At 36.9% G+C, this 22,044-nt stretch overlaps 1 protein-coding gene across 4 annotated transcripts in view; it reads right to left on the bottom strand.

Moving 5' to 3' along the window:
- The window catches only part of LTBP1 (latent transforming growth factor beta binding protein 1), a 188,412-nt gene that overhangs the window by 58,160 nt on the left and 108,208 nt on the right, over window positions 1-22,044 (bottom strand). Inside the window, exons 10-18 of one of the 4 annotated variants that reach the window (XM_036381048.1) lie at window positions 12,641-12,763; window positions 10,933-11,100; window positions 7,870-8,103; window positions 6,956-6,978; window positions 5,856-5,958; window positions 5,178-5,276; window positions 3,011-3,136; window positions 1,728-1,853; window positions 935-1,057 (exon numbers count right to left, since the gene is read on the bottom strand). In XM_036381048.1, coding sequence (XP_036236941.1) covers window positions 935-1,057; window positions 1,728-1,853; window positions 3,011-3,136; window positions 5,178-5,276; window positions 5,856-5,958; window positions 6,956-6,978; window positions 7,870-8,103; window positions 10,933-11,100; window positions 12,641-12,763 — 1,125 coding nt within the window. The remainder of the gene's footprint in view (window positions 1-934; window positions 1,058-1,727; window positions 1,854-3,010; window positions 3,137-5,177; window positions 5,277-5,855; window positions 5,959-6,955; window positions 6,979-7,869; window positions 8,104-10,932; window positions 11,101-12,640; window positions 12,764-22,044) is intronic. The other 3 variants (XM_054514385.1, XM_036381049.2, XM_054514386.1) reach the window with 3 other exon arrangements.

The raw sequence follows: 22,044 nt of genomic DNA, 5'->3' as shown, positions 1-22,044 counted from the left end.
GGACTACCACCACGCTATTTAAAATACAAGTTAATAACAAATTTGATGTAGTGTAAGAGTCTGATTTCTAGCCTAACTGAATTACAGCTTCCCTAGTCACAGAAGATTTGCAAAGACTAGTTGTAAGAGTGGAGTTTGTGAAACATTTAAATAAATAAAAAAAATTGGAATAAGACTCTTTTAGCATTGCTCAGAGCAGCAAATATATCCATGGCAGCTTTAAGTTGCTTATTTTCCAGGCAACCTAACATGTGAGCAATTTTATTCTATCCTATGTAACTTAGACTAAAGCATAAACAAAATCATGTTTAAAATGAAATGATTTCTTGGGGTTTTTAGTTCACCATTCAAGTTGAAAACAAAAAATATACCAGGAAAATAGACCAAAATATCACACTAAAAAGAAATGTGAAGCTTTGAAGGTCAGATGTGCTAGGATCTCCTGCAACATGAAATATCTGCTTGATATGGATATTAAAAAGTAAACCTATCATTTGCTACCTGATATAATATAGGAAAAGTTAATTTCTTCTTTTAAACAAAAACTTGGCAAGCAGGTAAGGACTAACAATGAAGTTAGTGATTCCATGGCAAGAGATGATAAAATGGCTGTTCCAAGATGGCTCTGTACACAGTGGGGGAACTCCTTTACAGCATCTTAAATTCAAATAGCAGGAATTGAATTGCAGTTCCAGACACCAAATAATGACAAAGATTGAAGAGTACTCACAAAGGCTTCTTGTTTAAGATTGCACCCTCTGAGATTTGTCCCCTTGCAGCTCAAGCTGCAGTGCAAAGCCTCCCTTGAATAGAGGGAATGTTAATCATTCCAAACAGCAGTAGTTTGGCACTGGCTTTGTGCTATCAATAAATGGTGCAATGAAGTGCTATCAGTATCAATCATCATCACCACCAGGGAAGAGTCCAAACTTACCTTCACATTCCCCTCTCCTGTTCATTTGGTAGCCACTATCACAATATTCACATCTGTATGAGCCAAGAGTGTTTATACAAAAGCCTTCTCCACAAGTGTGAGGTCTTGAACATTCATCAAAATCTGCAGATGACAAAGAGAAGTTCAGAGAAGTTACTTCACCATCAAAGTATCGAATGCTTGCATCTCCTCAAAATTCTGCTTTAACTAAACACAAAGTAGTAAGTTTGGATTTTTGAAGCTGTTTGCAAGCCACCTCACTGCTTGTGATCAGAGAGACAGTGAGTTTGAGAAACAGCCAGCATATAGAAGGTGGCCTGGGAGCATCCCTATGGCTGCAAACACAATGTGTGTTGCTGCATCTATGCAGTGCCCAAGCCAGCACTATCCTAAAGCAGACCACAGCCTCTTCAGGCTGTGTTGCTTTGTGAAGTCTGTGGCTGTTTGCAGCTGTATTTAAAAATATGGTTTGTTTCAGCTTCTACTCATTGAAAGTGTTCAGTATTTGTATTTTATAAAGCAGGTGTTTTTACTTATTGGTAGTTTTCCTAAACAATAATATACTGAATAAATTCTTGTTTTTCAACAAACATTCTGAAAAGGAGTATCAGCTAAACAGGTGCTTTGCTCACCACAACATCTGGTGAGAGACAGTGAAATATACTTCCAGACATCAGTCCAGTACCACTGATATTGAGGAAAAAAGAGTTGAAAAGGGGACTTTAGGAGGGTTTAGCTACCTTCTTGAATAATTTTGATACTTTTATTTTCTATAAAGGGAACTAGTTATTACCAACGCAGTCAGTTCCATCTTCACTGGCCATGAATCCAGCTTGGCAAATACATAGGAAACTTCCTTCTGTATTTTCACAGCGTCCAAGGGAACAGAGATGTGGTGCCTGATCACACTCATTAATATCTGTAAAAGAAATGAAAACAGAAGACTACAGAATAATGTATATAGCTGTGATTCTTTTTTGTGCATTCTGTGCCATGCATTTGAAAAGACTGATCTTGTAATTATTTTAACTATTGGAAAAGGTATATATGTTTTCTCTCAGAGATGAAAAAAAGATGCATTAAATAGTTTTGGTTGGAGAAAAATGCTCTTATTGGCTTACACTGTAAGAAAAATGCTCTATTGGCCTGAAGAACGTGACATGATTACAGTTCAAATCACTACACTGTGTGCAACATGAGCACAAGCTGCAAGCATGGAATGTTAATAAAATTTGGACGAAATAAAGGGATTCTAAGTTGCCATTTGGCTGTGTTGCATAATTTATTTTTCAATACTGTAGTTGCACCTGACAGCATGTGTTACAGCGTGAAGCTGCTGAGCTTTGATGGCATGAACATTTTATAGCATATAATCTGTAGATACAATACACCCTTTCTGATCCAAGTTACAGAGGAACCAGTGTAGTCTGAATGAAGAAAAGATACCAATACAGCTGCTTCAAAATCTGAAACGGTTCATGTAGGACTCCTTTGTGCTCTGCCTTATGTTCATCAGAGAATAATCATCATCTAGAATTTACTAGCTTAAAAGGGGATGGAGACCTTACTTTGCAGATCTCTCACTGTGCTTCTGGGTTGTTTATGATATACTTTCTCTTCTCAGTAGCAGGCTGGAAGGAATGACCTAACAAAATGCCTGGACTTAGTCTCTCTGCAGAGCTGGTAGCTGGGTAAACCACTGCGAGAAACAGGCACAAATTCATTCTTTTTCCAAACACAAGTGTATTTCTTCCTAGTAGTCTGACTTTTAGGTACCTAATATACAGCTGAGAGGAGATGGTCTGCCTATTTCTTTTTCTCTCACATCACAATCGGAGACGTTTTCACTCCTTTTCATTAAATTCACACTAATCTTAGAGCAGCTAAAAGGCTGTATTAGAGACTACCTCACAAATTTTATTTGGCATAGGAAAAAAAATCCTTGTAGTCTGAAAGTATTCAACAGAGGAAAGAACGTCTGACTGCTCTGGAGAGATTTCCCCTAACCAGATTCTACCAGATTGCAAGCATTTCATAGCATGGTTATATCAGATTTTTGAAAGCATCATTTCATACCAATGCACTTTGTCTGCTGATCATTCAGTTTGTATCCCTTGTAGCAGATGCAAGTGTATCCCACAGGCAAATTAACACAGTGTCCTGCTCCACAGATATCAGGATTAACTGTACATTCGTTGATTTCTAAGCAAACAAAGAGAAATTTAATGTTAAACTTACATTGTTGAGTAAGTGCACAATATTCTGTAATCCAAGTAGAAAGCTCAGGCATGAAAACAACTGTAAATCAAGTTTGCAACTCCTGAATTTCTCTAATGGATACCTTATCTGGAAGAATCTAGAAACCATCTGCGCTTCTCCTAGTGACAATCTTATGTCCCATCCAAGATCTATAAATCAGTACATAAAATTTAAAGTAAAATGAAGTTAAAATAAAAAAGTATATATGGCTCAACCTTTGCATTGCACATTAAGAAAATAACTGCAGTGAGTTTCTGATTACAGTGGGTATCCTGATTTATAGAATACTTATCTACTAATGGCTTGTATGTATTTTGTAAGATAAGGAGATTCAGATATGGGCAGCATTGAATGCTAAATCCTTACAGTAGTTTTAGAAATTCCTGAAGTATATGCGTTACTTCAGAAAATACTAATGACTGTCTTCAGTTGCAACAAACTAAGGTTATACTGCAGTATGGAATTGTAATTCCCAAAAAAGAAGAACTTAACTGTAAAGAAGAATTGTTTATCTAGACTTTAGAAGCAGGTCACATCTAAATTTACCTAAATTTTAAAGTACAGAAATAAGGCACTCAAAAACTTCTCAGCTTAAATTGCAGTCAATTTTTAAATCCTGTTTAGGATTTTGTCCTACAAATCTTACAGCACTTTTACTTTATTATCTCTGAACAACATTTTGATTTATAGCACACAGCAATTTCTAGTTCTACTAATTTTCCTGAGGAAATAAAAAACAGAACATGGAAAATTATCATTTTCTTTTTACTAACTGATGCGAGCTCCCAGCAAGGTAACTTTCTCTCCTTGTAAAGAAGCTGGGAGCTGGCTGGTAGAAGGGGCACAGTCACAGAAGAGCTGACTTCCAAGTTCTACTGTGACGATCACAACTATTTGAACCTTTGTATGGGATTGATAAACTGTAATTATAGCAAACTGAAGGCAGCAGTTTGCTATAATTACTGTAAGCAGAATGCTTACAGACAGACAGAATACTTTCTCTACTCTTACAGTACATTCCGGAGGATTTAACTGCAGACAGAATCCTACAAACAACTGGGTGATTTAGACCCTGTGTACATTGCATCAACTCAAAAATCCATTCCTGCATGAAGGAAAGCCATTTTGAAGAGTTCATTTTTTAATAAAGTATGTGAAATTTCTCCCTCTGAATGGAAACCAGGAAACCTCTTTGTAGGCCTAAATATCTCTACAATATACAAGAATGCATCTTACAGTATTTACCAGGATATTGCAAACACTTCAAAGCACCTGTGTACATTCTAACCAATGTGAATTGCTCTCATGTATACAAATATGGTATGTTCACCTTTTGGCTTCTAAATGTATGGCAAGAGAAATTTTGATGTCTTTTGACACAGCTGTCATTTAGACAAATTTCAGCTATGGCAGGTGCATTACTTGCATTTCTGTTATTTTCACTTCTTGACACATAGATGTAGATGAGGCAACTCTAATACTTTAAAAAAGGATGAAGCACAAACATCAAAAGAACATTTCAAAACAGATCTTATAGTAATGTCTCACCTGCTTTTTCTAGAACATTCTGATCTACATCCCTTGAACTCTACATCCCTCAATGAGCATCATCATGTATACTTCATGAAAACACATGCAGACTGTCTAACAACCTGACTTGTATTCAAGAAGTATTTAGTTCTGGACTTGCCTTGCAGATCTGCAAAGAAAGTCCAGAAACGAATCTGAGGTGAATTATTAATTTTATCTTCTGTCCTTTACTTGTGGACTCAAAAATGGCAGGTACATCCTGGAGGACCTGTCCTGGCTTTCTTGATAGTAGAAAGCCTCATTGTTGTGCTGTTCTGCACTTTCTCCAGAATATTCCTTCTGTTCTACAACCATGTTCTCTTCACTATGGTAACTCAGCAACAGCACAGAACAATAGTGTCAGAAACTCAGCAATTTCTTAATTTATTGCAGTTCTAAAAGAGAAGTACAATACCTGTAACTTGAGTAGGTGCAATAACTTGACTTGCACTGGAAGTAGAGACTTCAGGAGCAACTTCAACAGGCAAAGGAGGGGATGTTTTCTCAATCACTACTGTGTGACATGGAATGGAAATCAATCACATCCAAAAAACCCACCTTAAAGCATTCGAAAACCACAACCCTTATAGAATTCACACATGAATAAGCTAAGCACTATGGAGATTTATGTTAATTCTGCTTTAACCTACAGTAGAAAAAAACCCATGTAATTGAGGTTTTCATCTTTCTATTGCTTGTGAAAAAATGCCACTGAGTTGCTAAAGAAAGCAAACACAGTTACAAAACTTTTGCAGCAAAAGTTATGCATAAATCTGCAAAGAGCCACCTAAGCATAGTTTCCTCTGGAAAGGAGTACAAGGCTTGACCTCTGCTGACAGTAAAATGCTCACGCACATAATCCAGGATACCACTTCTTCTTAAAATATGTCTTTATCTCCTAAACAAGTCACTAAACCAATGCAAACCCCTCTATTCCTCCTACTTCTGCTTCCATGATTTTTTTTGACCATGGAGAAATTGCTTTCGAAGCTCCAATCATTTTTTCATTAACTTCTGCTAGAATTGCTACCTTCCCATTCTTTAAGAACTGTAAGCACTCTTTAATACAGAAAGAAAAGATAAAATAAGTTACCTGGAAACTGTGGATGCAGGTTAATTGTTGAAATTCCAGGAGAAAGCTGAGGCTGCCCAGGCTCTAGATAAGGCTGCTTTTCTTGATCAATGGAAGCTAATTCCTAGAATGATAAAAAAATATAACATTCTGAAAACATTCTCTTAATTCATAGCTACCCACAAACTCCTGGCTTGAGACACTGCTAACATTCTCACATGAGTGGCTTTTGATAGTAGATCATTAATCACCACCAATTTAAAACTGAATGAACATGGAATGCTATGTTTATACAATAGAATAAAATTTAACTGATTTTACTTGAAGCAGCCATTTCCTAGAGCTTCTAATTGTATCTTTGGCTTTATCCCTCCATAATTCTCCCATTCTCTGGTCTTTAATTGCTTACAAATAGCATTTGAATGTAGTTCAGCATCACACAAAAGTATACAATCACATCTAGGTGTCTGACAACTGTGAAAGGTTCCTTCTTAGCTACTGAACCGATCATCTTATTTTCACAGAAATGTTATATGCTTGTATGTCTGTAAGAAAATTGAATGGAGCACAGCTGCAATTATTCACAACAAATCCCATTATCTCCAGCACAGAAAATCTGAAACCTCCAGAATGGGGGACTTCACAAAGATACACACTTACTCTTCTCCAATGAACACAGGACACTCTATACAATGAAATTAACTTAGGCACTAATACCAGCCTCATAAGCAGGTCTCACAAGTGCTTCTCAAAGCTTCATAGCGTTTCTCTCTGATTTGTTTTCTCTAGCTGTTAGTATCTGTGTCTTTTCTTCATACTCTCTGCATTTTTCAGTATCCTCTTTAAAACAGTCTCCAGAAGGGGACAGAGCAATATGTACCAGACCCTCCAGCAAATGTCTCTAAGAGAGGTTAAAGTAAAGTAATCTCTTTCCTGTACCTCACTACCTGCCTGTTGTTGTACATTATAAACAACACGAGCTCTTTTTGCCTCTGGGTTTGAGCAGTAAGTCCACAGTGACTTGTTTGTACATCATAAATTCTAAATCCTTTCAGTTATCTGTATCCCATCTCATGCATGGTCTGCATTCTAATTTCTACATAAATTACATCATGTTTTACCTGATCAGGAGCTGCAGTTGCCACTAAAATCAGAAAGAAAAAAAGAGAATTAATCAGTTTTCACAAAACATTTTATTACATATTTTGTCACATTTGGAAGTGGTTGTTGCCATCACACAAAAAATTCAGGCTCAAACCTCATTCCAAACTAGTAGAAACATGAGATCATGTTCCTGAAGCAAGTGTAAAAAACTAACCTGAAAAACAGAATAAGATTCTACACACCATCTAATGTTTATTTACTCAGTATTCAGCTCCCTTGTAGATTTCTCAATTGTTTACCTGCTTCCTCAGAAACAATTTGACAAGCACACAGGTTATTAACTCACTGATGAAACCTTTACAATACCTTCCAAGGGATATCAACATCTGTAAACACTTTAAAGGTAAATTAACGTCATAATGATATATATTTTGCCACTAACAAATTTGCAAGGATTTATTGCAAAAAAAAAAAAAATTTAAAATTTGTCTTTTCTTTAGACAAGTAAGAGTAGTTTGGGGTTTTTTGCTCCACAAATATGACTTTTTTCTGGGAAGGAGTGGTAGAAATTTCATATAAATTCTTATTTTCCATTGCAGCTTTACTTTCTAGAATTCATAAATATATATATATAAAATAAGTTTTTTAAGTCTTACAAAAAGACTTAAAAAATATGTACTATTTCTGATCATACAAATGATTGAGATTAAAGCAGTCTCGCTCTCTCTCCATGGTCTCAGCATCTGGCAGGACCTACCCACAGCCTGTGAGGAGTAAATCCCGTGATGCCACACTCTGGGCACCACGGAATGCTCTGCTGTGGGGAGCGGCGCCTCTCGGCCCTGCACTGTCCGCAGCTGCCACGCAAAGAAACAAACCATGGAAGACACATGCACAGAAACAGAGAAAGACTAAATTCCCCCACTCTCACCTTCTTGTACAGCCATCTCAGTCTCACTTTTCTGTGAGAAGGTCAGTGCCTCCACTGGCTCTTCCTTTGCTGGGAGAGGTGGAGGAGAAGTACCTTTAGCAACAGGTTGAGTAATCGGGGTCTTGCCAATGGCAGGTGGCTGTACTCTAACTGCAGGGTGATGATATAGCTTGTTTCTGTGAGGGCCAGAAACCGTATAACCCATTCCACCAGGGCAGATTTCCTTAAAAGCAGCTAGATTTGGGATGGGAAAATATTCCTTTTAGGAGTCTAAAAGTGCAATATGTTGACATAGTGGAAAATATAATGACTACCACTAAAAAATTTCATCTCATATTGTATATACATATTTACAAAAAACTTCTTAAAGAGAAGCTATGCATAGCATGCTAATACGATTGAGCATTCTCCCAAAAGCATGTTCTGGCTGTTTTTCCCAGGAGGTTTCCACTCCAGTTTACCATTTTTCTTTAGTTATGCTTATCTGTCAATATAGCAAGATTTCTTAAAATTAATCCCCTTCAAACAGTATATCCTTTCTGTGTAATAATTTAAATGTGCAAGTAGTTTTTATCATCTATATTGCATAATGAATGGAGATCACTACTGCTATCATTTTCTTTTTTTTAGAAATCAAAGGGAAAAAGCTCACCAGCCCTGTACTATAGGAGCAGAACACTACCAACCAGTATCAACACTGATCCACAGGATCCCACCTGACTACATCAGAGGCCTCATAACAGTCCAGATCCAAATTCCACTGAATTGAAAAAGGCTGGCTAAAAACAAGATGGGGATCATAAGAAGCCAAACCACTACTGGAAGAGAGGGGAAATAACCTTATTTATAAAGCTGCTACAGAAAAAGTTAATTAAAGTCAAGCTCTATCTTTACAGGTGCTCTATATGAGCATCATGTTTTGCAGTTCTACTGGAAGAGTAAAATGAGAAAGAAATGCCAGTCAGTCTTCCTCCCCATCAAAGAGAATAGTTATAATCCTGTCAGGGTCAGGAAACCTTTAGGAGTCTTGAGGGAGCAGTGCTTCATTGTCCTTATTGCTCTAGGTAAAGCCATGTTGGGATGAAACAAAAAAGATTTAGTCTCCTGTGTGGGAATTCTTATGGCAGCCTGAGGGATCTGCCAAGTGGGGCATTGGTATGTTCACAAATGCTATTTTGAACACATCAGGGTTTTAACATGAATTAGTATCTAAAATAAAAGCACAAAGTAGCTAAAAGCTCTCCAGAGATGAGTTAAACTATACATTAATCAGTATGCATTAACTGCACAATGTGTTCTGATAGTGTCTTAGTAATAGAAAATATGAAGGGTGAAACTAATTAAATTGAGTGGATTCAGAATAAGGAAATACTTTTTGCTGGGACATCTAATATCAAAACTTGCCATAATACCCAACTGAGGGTGGGAATTCTGGTCAAAAGAGTAAGACAGAAAATTTGATGTCTGTCCTTTCAGATGCATACTTAGGACATAGGAAATCTTGCTTCAGGTCATATTCTCTCAAATGAAAAATAGAAATGTGAGCCTTATGCTACTACAGCTCTGATAAGATCTCTCAACACCTGAGCATACAAATCTGGCCTCTCAGTGTCTCTTTAGGAGACTATTTACTTTGTACGAATATTTTAGAAGCTTTTTATTTCAGTCGCTTTTATACTAACATGGGATGCTGCAGTAAATACATTACCCCCTTCTGGAGGATCTCACTTTCACACATTTTTCATAGAAAACTCTGAAACATTATCAATTTAACCTGTTACAGAAAGGAACATGTTTTTAAATCATGCATGTAGTCATTAAATGGGAAAAGCTCATCAGAATTTTCTAAGAGATTACTAAAGTTTTTTTCATTGAGAAAAAAATCACTAAAAGAACCAATTCCATATGATACTCAATATATTTTTTGTGAATATATAGCAGTCATATAAGGATGTATTCTGTGCTCCACTATACACACTATTGGGCATAAAGCCTCATGCAATATTCTCACAGATGGGAAACACCTGCATTTAAATTGCAAGTCATCTCATAAGAATAGATTTTTTTCTCCATTAAAAAGCCATAGAAATATTATGTATCCAAAAGTGAACTGGATTTTCAATCCTGATCAATGATCTAGTGACCCAATGGTCATGCAGGAAACAGTGGCTTTAAAAATCTATTGAAATGCTCAAAACTGTTGGTCACTTTCACTTCTGTAAGTCAAACTTCAGAAAGTAAGGAATCTGCTCATCATATCTCATAATATCTCTGATAGTAGCTCTGGATTTCCCAAAGCTAGCTGGTTTGAAAATGTAAATCTTTACAAATACTTCAGAGAAACACATGACCTGCATCATGACAGTGACATCTGCAGCAGCAGCTTCAAATAAGCACAGTGGATTGTCGCTACAAATACCTGGGCTAAAATACTCAAGAGACTGGACATCATGTATATTACAACAAGCAATGATGCTTCTAAAACAGATGCTTCTAATTTGATATTACATTTGGGAAAAAAGGTAATATTAAATTGATTTTGATTGAAGACTCGATGGGCATTTCAGTTTTAAGCAACATCAGTGAATAAAAAGTACTTGAAAACAGTGATTGGTATGTGGTATCTTAATCTATAACCTGCCAAAGTGAGAGTGGTGACCAAACAGACTGATGTTTTTGAACTCTTTATATATTTAAATAACAGCAGAGCTCCAAGGGAACACTGATAATACAAGAGAGCTTTATGTATCAAGTAAGGAATAGCACATTCCTCAAAATGGATGGTAAAGATGTGAAGGAAGATGAGAAAGCCGAGACATTACCTTGCATATCCTACTAAGTGTAATACAAACTACATCCCATGTTGCTCTGTAACTGAATTCTCAAAAGCTGCCATCATTTCACCACAGCCTTTAACAACTGAAGAGTATTAACTACATTTTGGGTTACTTTTCCTCTATCTAAAGTATATACTCTGGTGGTTGTTTTGGTTTTTGTAGAAGCATGCATAACAAATTAGGGGGCAGGGGCCAAGAGGTTGTATTTTTAGTGGGAAGTGCTTACCTGTTCCTGGGAGTGGACACTTCTCACAGTGTGGGCCCCAGGCTTTGCCAACACTGCAACAGCAAAGCTGCTTGCTGAGCTGAACAGAAAGAGGATGCATGCATTGCTTTCCTGCACTAACAAACCGGTAGCAGGGTCCTTTCTCTTCAGCAACTACAGGGTTATCAGCTGCAATGAAAGTGGAAAAGAGGATGGTACTGTTCACATGAAAAGCAAAACAGAGAAACACCACTAGATTTCCAAAACCACTTAAACAGATTAATATTCTGTCAGAAGAAGTTTTATTTCAAACACCTATCTCAGATGAGAATCACAACATTAAAAATGCTTATTTTGCATCAAACGCTCCGAATTCCAGCTTACTCTAGATCAACGATAAGAAGTATTTGAAAGAAAAACAACAACAACAAGTAAATTCAAAACCAGCAGTTGCCAAGCTGCCACAATAAAGAGTGAGAATTGTCACTCTCACTTGCACACAGCTGCTGAAGATCAGGCACTGGCACTACACAGTTGTGTCAAGCTGTAAAGCCAAAGGAATGTCCACCTATAAGCAGGCTGTGTCAATAAGTCTGCAAAAGCTTTAAGTAGCATATATGAGGTTTTTTTTCATAAAAGAGACAATTACACATCAACATTTTGTTATGCTTAGTTTTAATATGGAAGAGCCAGAGACCACAAACTGTGATTAGTATAAGGTAACAGAAAGCTAAGGTCCATCCAGCTTTCTAATTTATGCATCCACATTAACATAAAATTAACACTTCTGGGTAACACGTTCACATAAATCAAAAAATACAGACATTTGATTTTCAACATGACATGCGGAAGCAAAACCAAAACCCAACAACCAACTCCTTTCTTCTGGTGTTCAACTGCAAAGCAGTATGAAGTTCTTCAAACTGCTGAGAAGCTCTCTCAGCAATGGAGTGTTATTAACTAGTAGCATAAGATAGTTAAGGTAGGGGAAAAAAAAAGCAAGAACTCACCTATGACTTGAGACTATATTTTATAAATGTAAAGATAGCTCAGAGAAAAAACTTAGGACTATAGCTATTTTTCACTTGTACATATTCTTCACAAAAAAAGTGAAAAAATTAGCTGTTCTTTACATTGTTTTTTCTTCTAGCAGAGGTCATTGACTGTAACCAAAGTAAAAGCTAACTAACAGAGGGAAATATTTGCATTCAGGTCATTCACAACTTTTTCTTTCTCCTAATTATCTCTTCATTTTTAATTCTTCTTAATAAAAAGGAAAATGTGCCAAAGACCATCCTGGGCTAAATCTTTATTAATGGAAACAACTGAGATCAAAGCTGCAGAGGTGGAAAGGGGAGAGCAGGACACAAAGATGATTTTGGCTGAAACTAGCAGAGAGGGGAGTGAAAAAAAAAGTGGAAACTCCAGGCTACTGAAAAATATACATGGGAGCTGGAGATGGCCTTGAAGATTTGGCGACAAGAAAATCAGGAAAAGATAGAAAGGATCCTGGGCAGCCACTGGTAGAGACCAAGGTTTCCAGGACAAAGAAACAGAAAAGAGGCAGGAGCACTGAGACTGAGTAAATAAAGCAAATAAACTGAGAACATGAGTTGGGGACAGAAAAAGAAAGCTGACAGATGAGAATAATTGGGCCCAGTCAAATAAATCTTCATCTGAAATGTAACTAAGTATCTAATTTGGTACTTTGATTAGCAGTATTACTTACGGATGCATCTTGAGAGGGTAGGATCTGGCACAAATCCCACTTTGCAGGTACATCTGTAGCTGCCCATGGTATTCAAGCACTCACCATTAGGGCATACTCCCTGTAACTGACACTCATTGATATCTGTGGGAAAATTGAAAAAAATCAGATGCTGAAACATGTACTAATATTTTTCTTTCTTCAGAAGTTCTTTTTTAAATATATGAAGGATAACTTACAAGTTAACACTCTAATCAACACTTTTCCCCATACTGACATGTGATTTATAACCCTTCAAAACACTGCTGAGAACATAACAGAAACAGTTATATTTATACATCATTCTTAAGTACTCTGAATTAGAAAAACAAATACACTTTGACCGGCTTATCGACCCTTCTTCTCCTGACTAGATGATTGCTTGCACAGCTCAACACAGCTCACAAGAACATTCAAAGAGATAAGGTTTCACCAATCTAGTATATTTTATAAAGGGTAGAACACTGCTTGCCACATTTAATACAGTTTTTATTAGTATTTATATTTAAGAGTGCTCAGTGGTTCATTATGCTGAAAGAAACACAATGCAAAAATATCTGTAGCCCAAAGGAACTTGATGGCAAGAACATGCTTCAGGGAGCACAGAACACACCTGGCATGGAAAGCATTGCAGCTGTGGCAACAGCAACACAACTTCTTAAGAATTATGTCGAACATGAGCCAGCAGTGCCCTGGCAGCCAGGAGGGCCAGCCCTGTCCTCGGGAGCATCAGGCACAGCATCACCAGCCAGGCAAGGGAGGGCATTGTCCTGCTCTGCTCTGAGCTGGGGCAGCCTCACCTCGAGCGCTGGGGGCAGTTTTGGGTGCCACAATGTAAAAAGGACATTGAACTGTTAGAGAGTGTCCAAAGGAGGGCAGAAAAGATGGTGAAGAGCCTTGAGGAGTAGTTGTATGAGGAGCAGCTGAGGTCACTTGGTCTGTTCAGCCTGGAGGAGACCAGAGGGCAGACCTCAGTGCAGTTACAGCTTCCTTGTGAGGGGAACAGGAGGGGCAGGCACTGATCTCTGCTCTGTGGTGAACCAGTGACAGGACCCAAGGGAATGGACTGAAGCTGTGTCGGGGATAAGTTGTTAAGTTGGATATTAGGAAAGATTCTTCACCCAGAGGGTGGTTTGGCACTGGAACAGGCTCCCCAGGGAAGTGGTCACAGCACCAGCTTTTCAGAATTCAAGAAGTGTCTGAAGAACACTCTTGGGCACCTGGTGTGATTCCTGGGGATGCTGCTGTGCAGGGCAGGAGCTTGACTCTATGATCCTTGTGGCTCCCTTCCATCTCTATGTGTTCTGTAATTCTGTGAACTGCTTTAATAAAGTTTGCTGTTACTAGGCCACCTGTGCAAGTGTTGCTTTCAGGGTCTGACTGAATAATCCTCCCATTCCCCAAGCATTCGGCCTCAGGTCTATATCACACTCATGGCTGCATTTGTAGTTTACTTACTCTTAAAACAGGACCTGTCTAATAATCATCTGGATACCATCTGGAACCATAAGTCAGCCAAACTAGGTTTTTATTTCAGGAGACAGCAACAACATAGTTTGCACTGATAATCCAAATGTCAAAACAGTAACAAAATTTTTAAAAATCCTCTAATTCACAATTATCTGTGTCATAAATGGCGATCTCTTCTTTCAAAAAAAACTGAGAGAGTAGATTGAAATAGACCTACCTTAAAATATTTACATCTATTATTTTTCCATCAGACTTTTACTCTCTATCCTCAAGGCTAGGAAAAAACACCTACCCTGCTGGGTAAACAAACTTCATGTGGAAGTCAGAAATTCCAGCAAGTTCTTTAAAAATAAGATATTAGTGATAATTTATCTAAAATATATAATATTTATTATATTTCCTTTTAGCTTTTATAATACCAACCTCATTATATTTGACCTCATTGTATGTTGCTTTGTAATTCAACACCATCACTCAGGGTAAGAGGTTGAATATACAAAATGTAACAGATGTGCCAAAGTTTGCATTTGGAAACCTACAGAAAGATTCTTTCTTCTTCATTTTTCTCCATAAGTCTGGCTACCTGTCCCATGACACAAGAGTGTATAGTACAGCAGACTGTGGCAGTTGCCATATCAGGCACATTTTTTTCCCAAATACTGTGCTGAGCTTATCCCTCAGCTCTTCCAGTGCTCTACCTAATATAATATCTTGACACCACCTGGATAAACTTCACTTCTATGCACTTAGCTACATGTGACAAGGAGTAATAATTTATATCCTAGGACTATGGATGAAATGTGATGGAAACCACATGAATTACAAAGGATCAGCTCTGCCTCAAAGGAATTTTCAAGTGAAATTCCCAGACTATATGGCTTTCTGACCTCAGAGGGAGTGGACTATTTAAAGAGGAGAATGCAATAAGAAAAGAGCAGAAAAAACAGCTGAAATATTTTTGTACAGTAGTCTACTTTTTGTCCTGTCCAATGTTTAAGCAGGATGACATCCCATATAAGAAAAGGAGGATCTTATTTGAGGATTGCATTAATGCAGAATATTTATCAACCTAGACATTTTCAGATGTACTTGAATTTCATGAAGTTTCTTCATCTGACTAGGTTCTTTCTTTTACCCTGAAATCTCAAAATATGATCGAAGGCATCTACACAGTCCCAACTGATCCCAGAAGAAAGATTATCACTATTATTATCACTACCTTTATAATTTGTGATTATTAAAGAAATTAACTTAAATCTTAACAGTTAGCAAACTAAAGATATTATTGAAACATCCCTAAATAGAAACACAGTGATGCTGCTGTAAAGTTGTTGGGAGCAAAGGACATATTACTAATGTGCTATTTTCCAAAATTAGGCTCAACTAGGACCGGATGGAACAAAATATTCTGAAATATCTAGAAGCTATTACAAAGAAAATACTGGAACACTCAAGAACCTTCTATTGAATTTTCTCTCTGTTTGCAATTTGGGTTGTCAGATCAGTCTTCAAATGCTAAACCACAAAATTATTCTACTTGCTTTGATAAAGCATTTTCTCTGATGTCAGAAATAAGCGAGAGGAAGAGATAGTATCCTTTACTCTGAGTACAGGAAAAATGTCATTATCTAGGTTCATTTCAAAATGAAAATCCTCAACACAATTACAAAATACATAAATTACACATACACTTATGAACAAAAACCACATACAGATTTTGGAGGAAGAGGAAAAACACAGGAGAAATTGATACACATAATGAAAATAATTTCTCTACTTCCTACATTGTAATACCCAGACAATTTCAAACAACTTTCTCCCTTTCCAAATTCTCATGATATGTTTTTCTTTACAGGAAAACTAACATATATGACTGGGGGAAAATGGAAGCTGTCTGCCAAGGAACATACATAATGTATCACTGTTTTGATGACTTTTTCTGGAATTAGAATTAGCATAAATGCTTTATCTCATGAAAACAGAATTTAAGTTTTACATCAGTAAGGAAGACAGCTTATTTTAAATAATGACAATTTGACTTAGTCTTTTTACTGAAAATAAGAACTGTAAAATCTAAGTCTCTTTGTTAACTGTTAAAATACATTGCTGTTCACATATATGTTAACATGAAATGGACGGCACTTTTTCTATCTAGGAGAATAATTCTACCCTTCTACATATTTTTAAGCAAGGTAAGTAATTACATGGCTTAACATAAGTGCATTTGTATTTTGAATGTTAAAAATGATTAATGATGCATTCTTCACTTATTAGATAATACAATTTACTCATATATATCCACCTTCCTTTTAAGGAATGTTTAAAAAATCTATATAGGGATAAACTTTATTATTTGAATATTAGAAGTATAAATGTTTCAAGGCATTATTTCCTGGAGTGGCTAATTTGTGGATACATGGGATCTTCCTATAATTCATGAATACACAGTCATCCTTCTTTCCAAATGATTCAACTATTCTGCAGGAAACATTCACAGATGCTGTCATTATGGCCTCAGCATTCAATCTCTTTACAGATGAACTGTTCTTGTATGTCTTGTACTAAAAACATAATTCTGCTATTGCTATTTAATGTGGACACTGCTACATTTAAGTACCAGCTTATATATATGTAAATATCAACTAAAATTTCTTCTAAGTTACTGATACAGATATTCCTTTTGCTAAATTTGTACAATTTTTAAAGTTAACTTCATCGTGCATGTGCCAGTGCCTCAGCATAACTTAATTATAGTGCATTTTAATGCCTCTTTTCCCGGTCATGTCTACTCAATGAGCTCATAGAATAACTGAGCTGATGCTCTATGCTAAATTACACAAGCTTGTCTAGGGATTCCACAGAAACAAGCCAGAAGCTGATGATAAAAAAAAAAAAACCAAACCTCAAATTTTCAAAAGAAACATACATACACATAGGAATAGTGTTGATTTAACACCTTGAGCTGAAAAAAAAAAATCCTCTTGGATTTACTATCCTTTTCAAACTGTGGTAAAAGGCCACCTATCCAAAATGTTTCCTACCACCTGTTGGCCTGCCCAGCTGTGCAAATTGCATTGGAATCAACTTGTTCAAGCAGCTTGAAAGGAAATCTGATTCAATATTAGCAGACTTTTTTTTTAGCCCTCTATTTCTTATATATTGACATTAAAAATATTTCAATTTTACATTAGCATAGGAATAAGAATTCATGTGCTCCATTGTAAAAACTAGAGAAAAATGTCTGAATAATGTCTTGTGCAGAAGTACAAACTCAAATTACTCCTCAAACATGATGGCACGCTTGAGGAGTAATTTGATCAAATGCCTCCATCTACACAGAGGAACTACTAAGGGGCTAGGTAGTAGTACTATAAAACTACACATATAACTTTCCAAAGACCAACTCAATATAGACTTTCAGTTTTTGAGAAAAAGAGAGCAAGAGAGCAATTCAGTTCCATTGGTAAAAAGCCTCTGTTCCAGTGATACAAAAAAAAGAGAATTTAAACCAGGAGATATTTCACACAGCATCTCACATAGCTCCATAAAGAACTCTCTCAGTAAGCACTGTCATTTATAATTTATACAGAACTGGTAAATAAATAATTGATTTTTTAACAGTTGGTGTTTGATAACATGAATGACTTGACCCTTTCTCAAAGGTAATAAATGGGTATAGCCCCAGAGGCATAAAAGAAGCATTGTCAATTCTGCACTGACTGACAGCCTGACTCTTTGCTGTTACCCTTTAGTATTATCCATGCCAAATATGTGGAACTGGTCCTTGGCACACTGTGTCCCTGGATTTAGTAGTCCATGCCCATGAAAGTCTGACTCATCCTTACCATCAGTTGAGATGGCAGTGGAAGCCAGATGCCATCCCAGCGGCCCTGTTGGTGACTGCTCTCACAAGGTCACCCAAATACACAGAAGCTTTGTCACAACCAAGGTCTTAACAGTGATGCTGCAGCACTGTACACTGTACACAGCACTGTACACACACAGCTGAGGCTGCTGTGGCTCAGCTCCTCCTATACCCTTTTCTAAGCACAGCTTGATATACTGGTGAGGTCAGCCACCATGCTCTCCAGAGCCACCACCATGCTCCCAGCTTCAAATAACCCAGACATTGTAACCAAACTGCTGCTAATCTGCCCCACTAAGGAGAATTTAAAACAGGCTCTCAACAACAACAACAGTTGGTGTTCGATACCTTCCCACACATTTTTATAGGTCTTCTGGGTGTTAGGTCAGCCTGCTCTCAGAAAATGCAATGTGTTAATGACTCACTGCCACTGAATTTCCTGGTGAAAAAAAGCAAGCTATAACAGCCATTTTCTAACTGCATGCCTGCCTGCTTATGTGGCGAGTACAACTATGAACACAGTACTATCTTCGTGAATTAAAAAAAAAAACCAAGAAGAAAAAAAAAGCCTCAGAACCATCCAAGCAAAGCAGGAAGGTGGGAACAATATAAGATGGTGTTCATTTAAACAAGTAAGCACACAGGTAACATTGAACTTGTTATAAACCATGATAATTATATAGCTTTAGTAAGTTCAAAAAGAGATTCACCTTCAAAGAACTTTACATCCATTATTAGAAGATAAAAGATGGAAATGAATGGATAAGCCAGATAAGAAAACAAAATTTTACTTTGATCATGTCTTTCCTGCTTGCTTTCTATGAATGTTCATAAAGAAATTTTATTTGGATTTTTGTCCAGTGTAAGGCAATCATCAAGGTTTCATACTAGAAATACCCCAAGGCACTTTACTAGAATCTTGGTCCACATATATTTAAAACAATCAGATGAAGAACTGCTTTTACTCATGACCACATATAGACATTTGCATGGGCTGAGTATCACAATACTAAACTAAATTTCGTTCAGTCTAAGTGCAGACAACAGTTAACATCACCTATATTTTTCTAATAACTGTGATTTAGAGAAGGACTAAATACTCCAGAAGAAATAAAAACTTGCAGGAAACTTCTGAAAAACAACCTGACCCTTATCTGTTACTTTTCTCTAAGCAGTTCTTGCTTGCCTAAAGACCAAAACCCCAGTGATTTTTCAACATCTCCACCTGTATTTCCTCAAGTATGGATGTACTTGTTCAGCTCTCTTACATACACTGCACGCTGGGGAATTGCGGTGACCAAAAAAGAAATGCATCAATCAAAACTTCAAATTCTGTCCTAAGGCACTTAAATTTCAGTGACAAATATTTTCACACCTAATGAAAGGTTTCCCTCTCACTGATGTAGAGATATTTACGTACAGAAAAGTACAATGTAGTAGAATCTCTTTCTCAACTGAATGACAATGCACAGAACTCTCTGCTGGAGGGGAAGATATGCTGCAGAGGGTCTTAACTTCCAATATTCTGCTTGCATTCTCCAATTCTACACTGGCTTTTAAATTAGATTAAAACAGTGTTTGTGACTGCACTAGCTGCTGTCCAACAGTACTTTGGTTCTTTACTGGAAACCTACAAGCAACTACAAGCACATTTCCTTGAGCAATGTTATACCTAATTCAATCACATCCAGGAAGTGAATCATTTCAGCTTTATTCCAGGATTAATGACATTTAACGCAGCCTGAGTAACCTCTATCCAAGAATAACAAACCATGCTAAGTGTAAACATCCAATCCTAGGAAAAATTCCTGTGCCTGCTTAAAATGAGATCTGTACCTGTCACTTACTGTTGAAAGAATATGCCTTGCTTGGTTACTGTAAAGCATGCCGGCTTATTTACTACACCATAAAGCTCCTTTAATTTCCCCTTTTACTGAAATAGCAAGCAAATATGGAAATGCCCCACAACCTGCTTCTGTTGTACACATTAACAGGCCAACACAACCTGAAGGTGATGGCTGCTACAGCCAAGCAAAGTGGTGCAGAAGGACTGATGATCAGCAGAGAGCTGCTCTGCTACAGAGCACCCTACAAAAGCTGATGGCTGGAGCATCAGCTCTGCAGCGTTTCCCTTTGGCAGCTTCCTAAGGCAATTTAGGAAGAGAAGTTCGCTGTGTTTTGGCTGTGTTAACCATTACAACAGCTTCTCAGACCACCCAGGCCCAGCTGGCCTAATGCAGAAATGCTGAGGTGGTGTAAAGCTGTCTTCTCTGCCTCCAGACTAGTAAGTCATCTGGACACACGGAGCAAGGCCACTGCCCACCCTTTTCGGATAGTGAGCAATGCCCATATTTGGTCACAGAATGCAGGAATTTGAAACATTCCTATAAAATTAAATTCATTCTTTCATTTCCAGGCTTAGCACATTGAATTTATGTGTATCAAAATCATTGCTGCTTGGAAACTTTAACCACATTTAAGTACTATCTTAAAATTCTACAACCAAACATACACGTTTATTATTGTGTTCTACAATCTTCTAATATTACATTATTTAAATCTATCTATTCATTTTAAAGAAAACATTTTTACTCAAGAAAAGCAGTCTGTGAATTAAAAAAGGTCAGGGGTTACTGCAAGACTTTTGAACAATGTAAATGCAAAAAAATTAGCCTTTTTTGAAAGAAACCACTGCTACTATTGATGTAAATAATGCAGTCAAATTTCTTTTCAGGAGAACTGACAGCTTGGAAATTATAGGTTCCACTATCAAAATGGGACCAGGGTTTGATTTTATTACTATTTAATGCTGGAGTAACTAAAAAAGGCATTTAAAATTTTCATAAACAAGGCTGAAGAATGTTAAGTGATTTAGTAAAAATTAAAAAAATAAACCCTCTTCTGAAACAATGTACCTCACTTGTATCATTGAGTTTGATATATTACTAATTTGGTAGGTAATTTTTTTTATTATATTAATTAATATGACTCAAAAAACAATGAACAAGTCCAATTTTCAGTCACATTACATGCACTAGAAGAAAGCAACATATAATTTCACAATTTTTAATACAACGCATAACAAGGCATGAAAAACTAAATACGCAACTGCTTTCAGCTAAGACAGTCATGATATGCAGAAGGTTCTTATAAAAATTGGACCAAGAATAGGAATGTCTAGAAGCAGGGATTTCTAGCCAGACCACCACAGCCCTGGTAACTTCACTGAACTATTCAGAATAAACTTGTGGCTAGAGATGCACTGCAGCCCATCTCATCCCCCCCCACCCTGTCCCAAGTGGCTGGTGCTGGAGGCCACAAGCAATCTCAGTTGCTGACTACAGGCCTAAGCACTGTGGAGAGAGAAATTTCTGAAGGGGGACTTCTACAGTTAGCTCTGAAATGCCACCTTGATGCTTATCAAAAACTGACTGACTTTGTTTAAATTACTAAGTAACAAAACCAAGTGGAAAAGATTTGTCCCCTTCTGATGCAAAGAGAACAACTTGCCTTTCAATAAGTACCATGCACCCTTAAAACATTCTGCTGCATTTAAACAAAGAAAGCTGTCTAGATCAATTATATACTAATTAGAATTTGCCAAACTATTTAGGCAACTTCTTAATTAAAAATGACCTAGTGGTCAGTCATTAAATGTTATTTAGTAATACCTGCCTAGATAGATGTTTTCATGCTGTAAGTGCTTTAATACGCATAATAAATCATGCTGTAAATTTAGACTGGAACATATAATTTATGTCAATTGTGAAAATTTGATACATTCTGTTAAGTTAAATCCTAGGCTTCACTGCGAGTGCCATCTGACTGATGGACCTCCAAATTGACTCAATATGCAGGCATCAGTTTTTATTCTCCTTATGAAATATCAATTACAATCAATTACCTATTAACACCTCAGAAAATACTGTTCAAATTGTTTCTGCTATAGCTACATTAACCACTATTAATATCACATAAGAAAAAATACAATATCCAGATTTTACTGCCTCCTTTATAGTTGATTGTTTCAATAATAACTTGATTAGCAAGA

This window comes from Molothrus ater, chromosome 3 (genome assembly GCF_012460135.2).
Source record: "Molothrus ater isolate BHLD 08-10-18 breed brown headed cowbird chromosome 3, BPBGC_Mater_1.1, whole genome shotgun sequence".
Classification (NCBI taxonomy): Eukaryota; Metazoa; Chordata; class Aves; order Passeriformes; family Icteridae; genus Molothrus; species Molothrus ater.
The sequence above is the reverse complement of the archived record's forward strand: the minus strand, read 5'-3'. Positions and strand labels throughout refer to the sequence as shown.